Genomic DNA, 5,755 nt, shown 5'->3' with positions numbered 1-5,755 from the left:
CGGGGAGAGAAAGGGGAGCGTGAACAAACAGCGTGGTCAAAAGCGTGGGGAGCAGCACCCAACAAATGCAATCGAACCGGTCGCGTTCACCGAGGTCGTCCTCGTCGACACCTGCCCAGCCAGTGCCTCCGGGGGCCGGCAGATTTGACGCCTAGACGTGGCGTGGCGTGGCCGTGAGTTTGGGAAAGGCGCCCGTGGTGTGACCAGAGTGCCGCGGATGCGTGCTCCGAAAGGCTCTCGCTGTCGGTGCTGCTCACTCGTGCGAGCCCAAACCGAACAAACCGAAAAACAAACAAACAAACAAACATTATGGAGCTAAAATAAATCCAAAAGCGGTTCACCCTTCCTCCCACACCTCTATCCACCCTCTGTGAGTCCGGAATCCGGCGGTGATTCTCCGGTGAATCGCGTGCTTCGCGAATAAGAACTCTCCAAACCAAACAAACCGAACCACGGTAACGAGGCGCCTCCATCGCTGGCCAATGAGTGAGTTCGTGTGTCCGCGTGTATCTGTGTGCGTGACCAGCCGGTTCTGTTTGTCTGAATGAATGCGAATGCGAGCGCGGATACGCGAGAAACGTAAAACCGCACGCACGATTACGGAGCTAGAGGCGTGCAAATACGTGCACACAAACACACCCAGAGTGATACCTTTCCCAAACCGGGGCGGGAAAAGAGGGGGATCTACATCGGACCGGCAGCCAGGACGACGCCTGGTTCGCTTAACGAACCCTCCACTGCGAGAGAGAGCGAGCGAGCGAGCGAGAGCGGACTGCACGATGACTAATCTCGTTAATAGCAGCCTGGGATTTATTGTCTTTGGATTAATTTTTGCTTCGTTCTGCGGCAACGCGACGCGCATATTCGGTAAGTGTGTCTAGTGACCAGAATTTCAGCTAGGACTTACTCCCAGCCCCCCCCCCCCAAAAAAAACCCTTCACCGTTTTACCTCCCAAAAAAGAGACGAAACAAAAAAACACCAAAAGTCCATTAGTGTAAATTGTAATTATGGTGGTGGTGGCTATGCTGGTAGTAGTTGGAGGTTTCGCAAAACCCCACCCATAAACGCTTATCAGGTAAGGGCCTTTCAGGTACTTCAAAATGTGCTCGGAGCCGCACAAACTGAAAGCCTGAAAAACAAAAAAAAAATCCCTGGAACAATCAGAGTAGCCCATTGGCATATCCGCCATTTTTGTTCGGTGCTCTCGGGAAGTTTTGCTGGCGTGGCCTACGCTGACTCGTTCGTTTGCACAATCCGCGGTATCACAAAGCCGGAGACCAGGGAGTTCTGGTAAAACCCTTTTCAAGCATAACTTTTCGCTAAAATGGTGCTCCACCAAAGGGGGGGCGTCGGTGTTGGGGTGCGCCTAGAGCAGGCCGCGTGACGCGAGGTCACCGTTACCGTTAAAGCGGCACACTGATGAGTGTACAATTCCGCACCAGGAACGCACCAATGTGGATGGAAACGGGCGCAGTAAAGTGAGGTTAAATTCTTTCCATTACTTACGCTGTTGTTGCGGTTGGGCTGGAAGTGGGCGACAAACGAGCGGCAGAGGAAGAAGAAGAAACGGAGGCACCGATAAGGCCTAGACTCGCAACCGTTTGCGAAGGTTGCTCTCCGGGTTCGGTTTGCTAGGTTAGGAATGGAAATTATTTTGACAGCTGGCTCTGATTAGCGTACGCTTATGCTTGAGCGCACCCCAATGTATGCTGCCACCGGCAACAGCAGCAGCAGCAGCAGCTGTAGTAGCATCCCTCGACGTGGGTAGTAGGGTTGAACTGGGGCATTGGGGCCACGGCACGTTGCTTCTTCGAAGCAAACTTTCCGCCCCAACATTAATGGCCTGTTGTCTAGGCGAAGGGCCTAAGCATAATGTGTTTCGCAGGAAAAGGGGCCAAATAATTTGAAACAAGCAGCGGTGGCGGTTGGATTCGTGGAAAACTGTGGAGCTCACCAACTCGTGAGGAATACATTCGCTCGCTGGCAGCAGCAACAATTCTGCCAACGCATTGTTTGCATTCTCGGTTGATCATGCATTTTATGCGAGGAATGTAAATGCCATTGTAACAGCGTGCAGGCGTGCTCCTCGAGGGAGTTCCTCGTATGAAACGAAGTTGACTTTGGGTCCGGATTTTCCATATTGTAATCGTCAAACATGCATAATGATCATTCTGTATCTTTTGATTGGCTAATGAGCTGTTCGGTAATTGAATGGAATATTCCAAGAAGATGGGTTGATCTTGAGTACGCTCGGACTTGTAAGGTTTCCGTTGTGGTGCTCTTGATCGGAAAAAAATGTTCAGCATTGTCTCAAAGCCACGGAGCATCCCGGTAATTCCTTTGTACCACTCTAGCCTGACCGGTCAAACCAACATGTTTTCAACAAGAACTCTTTCCTGGAAGACGTTAAGGGTATGCGAACGAAGGCAAGGGGCAACAACGCGTTTGTCCTCGTTATCCTCTCGCTCTGGGTGTGTGCTAACACATTCAAGGCCACTGGTATTTCCAAGAAAACTTGGCACGATCAACGAGTACAAAGCTCCATCGAATCCATCGGAAAGGGACTCGCTAGCAGCTGGAGGAGACGCAGCATTATCGATTTACGACCTCGCCTCGCCAAGTTGCTTCGTTACTGGGTGCGACGGGAAGGTAAGGTCAGGTGCAGTCTCGCTCCGCATCCTTCTTCGTTCGGCTCGGCTCCAGGGCGAAATGGGATGAGGGATTACGAGGGACGCGAACGAGCGCCGGATGTGAAGGATCGTTATCGGTAATAGAGTCTCGGCAAAGCAGCACAGGGATACACGCGAGATGTGGCAGTGGCAGCGGCAGGGTTGTTTGCTGTTTTGTAACGGGCGACATCAGATGGATTATGTGAACCGGATATTCTGATCATTAAGAGGAACGCGGGTGCGCGCGAGAGAGAGAGGGTGAGTGGTTGCTGTATTCGATCGAGATGAATTGTTACGAGGAGAAGGAGAAGAAGAAGCTACGCAATCCAACGCTTGTATCGCTTAGTGCTTCTCGGTCTGGTTTGGTTCGGTCATCGTCGGTGGATTTATTGGATAAAATATTCCGCTCCTTGGCGCACTTGCGGACCTGTGGGGGGGACACAATCTATCCGAAGACGGAAGCGCCAGGGAGTGTGCAGAAGATATCAATCAGAATGGTTGATTGGAATGGTTGGTAATGCGTACAGGCGTAGCTACGGAACTCCATAAATCGTTTGAATTCCTCCCAACCCACTCCCCCATGGTCGCCAGGTTGGGATCGACATTCGAATTGATTACCCAAGGACCCTCCAACCCTCACTAAATCACTTCTGCAATCGCTTGTGGACGTTTTTGGGGGGAGGGCATTTGTGAAAAAAAAAGAAACTGAAAAACAATTGTTTGCCTACGAGTTTAGTATGTCAATTGGCGATGGCCGTTAATACTATGCCAATAGGCTGGGCCCCGAATCCCGAGCCTTGTGTGCAGCGTCATCGAATAATTCGGTTTCCGGCGATTCCAGTGGCCACCGCACCGCCGGGGTTCTGCGTTATTTATCATCGAGCAATCGAGAAAGGATAAAGCGACCGTGGACCAAGCGATACCGGAATTCGATTGGATCGACTCCCTTCGATAGCTGGGACGTGTCCGTGTCGGGATGGTCCGTGCCGGTTCTAGCGACCGATAAAACAAGGCCGCATGTCCCACTTTCACAACTTTATTGGAGAGATTATGAGCTAAGAGAAATAAATTGCTTCTTTCCGGGAGGTTTCTTGGAGGATCACCTCACCGCTCCTCCTTCTCCTCCTGCTGGCAAACCGGCAAACGACCAGCAGCACCATCAGCGCCAAGATACCAGAGAAAAGAGCTGATTCAACCACAAGCAATCACTACCGCGACCCTTGTCTTGTCCGACTGCTCCTGGTACTGGTCGTGGTCTGGTCTGGTGTGCCCAGCTGCTTGCAGAAGATGATGGCCACCGACCAACCAACCGACCAACCAACCGACCGACCACCGGAGATAAGATTTCGAGATCGCTGGCTTCGCTTTTTTTCGGTTAGGAACTCCTCTTGGCCCCGTTACGTAAGTCGTTAGTTCCGCCAGATCCTTCGGTGGTTTGGCTTGGCCAAAGTGACGCCACCCTTTTTTCCGCTCAAAATCCGACGTTCGCTTCGGAGGCTGGCTTCCCAAAATGTGACATGTGCGGGTGGGGCGCTGTGCGAAACAAAACAAAACGTTCCTTGGTGTCAACGGTCCGTGGGTGTGTGCGTGCCACCTTGCAACACCAGATGGGCAGATGAAGGGACACATTCCGGGTTCGCCTTATCGCTTGCTGAGATCCTCCCCGTTGGGCGGTTTCGATTCCGGAGCAAACCCGCGGGGGGGGGGGGGGGGAGCCTGGAGTGTCTCGCACATATCTCTCGCACATCATCAAAATTTGAGACAAAAAAAAAGAACCCTCGAAAAAGCAAACAGAGTGAATGGAGTGGCAGATCGAAAGGGGTTAAAGGGATGAAGAGGAAGAGGAGGAGGTGGTCCGTCCGATCTGCGCTTCTGACACTTTTCGGGCTCGGTCTACCCGACCCCTCCGCTTCTGTTTTCTTTTTTTTTTTTTTATTGTCGCTGTTGATCCCGTCGTTTTCCGGTCTCTCTCTGGGTGTCTCTTTCGGTGCTGTCAGCACGATACGTCCGGTGCGTCGTCTTCCGCGTGTTCACCAATGGAAACCCGAGAACTTTCCTCAGCAAACTATTTGCAATTCAAATGTGCCCTTACGCCGTCACTGTCCTGAGTGGTGGCGGCGATGGTGGAAGGAGATTTTTTTTTTTGGGCGGATGGAAAACCTCCTCCAAACAGAGCTACCACCACGTCTGGACGGAAAAAAAGTGTTTGGAGCAGACAAAGCAAAACTCTTTGTCTTTTTGTTTTCAATCGCTCTCTCTCTCTCTCGTGCTCTCTTCTTTTGTGAACTACATCCACGTGTAAAGATACAATGGGTACAACGAACGCATGTTGGAAGAAGAAGAAAGAGGATCCTCGACCACCATTCTGGGCAAGAGCAAACTCTCTCTCTCCGTTGTTGTTTTGGAAACTCGCAGTAGCCGTGGAAGTAGCAGAACCAGTCTCTGGGATCTGTTTACCGTTTCCAGAGTTCGAGTAGGCCATAGACCATCTCCATCAGCCGGGTCATGGGGAAAATCCTCGTGATTGATTTACTGTCTTCTTGACTCGGCCTCCCATTTGTCCAGTGCACGGCCGTACCGGCCGGTGGCCGGATTCACAGAGACAGAGGCTAAGAGCCGTTCAGCTGACGTTGAGCGGGAATGAAGTCGAGCTACAACGGCCGGACCGACAGATTGGTTTGCAGAAGGGACTACGAACCACTCGGTTCCGTACTCCGACCGTTGGTCGGATGGTCGCTCGGTGAGACAATCATCGATTATACATTTACATCGTGATTCTCAACTGGAAGTGGATTATAAGTTGAATGGAGATTGTCAGAGAGGCAGAGGGGGAAAGCGAGAAGGGCTTTCACTCTTTTAAGCGAGTTAAGCATGCGGAAGGTACCATGGCATGGTTTCCATGTAATAATGAATTCGAAGAGAGGGAAATTACCATCTTCTTTTAACAAATTGTATCCTTCTTGCCGGGGACAATGTTGCTGTATTGCTTTTACTGTTCGAGTCAGACGTTGTGCCGCTGATTTACTCAACATTGTTGCTGTGTTTGCTTTATTTCGTGTCGTTGTATACACTTAATACATTTTGA

At 51.2% G+C, this 5,755-nt stretch overlaps 1 protein-coding gene across 2 annotated transcripts in view; it reads left to right on the top strand.

The window, feature by feature from the left end:
• Positions 1-218: 218 nt before the first annotated feature.
• The window catches only part of LOC126571367 (protein sidekick-2-like), a 16,186-nt gene continuing 10,649 nt past the window's right edge, over positions 219-5,755 (top strand). For both annotated transcript variants that reach the window (XR_007607886.1, XM_050229833.1), the window contains exon 1: positions 219-867. Coding sequence is in view for 1 of the 2 variants with exons in the window: in XM_050229833.1 (XP_050085790.1) it covers positions 549-867 (319 nt within the window). In the remaining variant the exon portion in view is untranslated. The remainder of the gene's footprint in view (positions 868-5,755) is intronic.

Source organism: Anopheles aquasalis, chromosome 2, assembly GCF_943734665.1.
Source record: "Anopheles aquasalis chromosome 2, idAnoAquaMG_Q_19, whole genome shotgun sequence".
NCBI classification, from domain to species: Eukaryota; Metazoa; Arthropoda; class Insecta; order Diptera; family Culicidae; genus Anopheles; species Anopheles aquasalis.
This window is presented reverse-complemented; position numbering and strand designations above follow the sequence as displayed.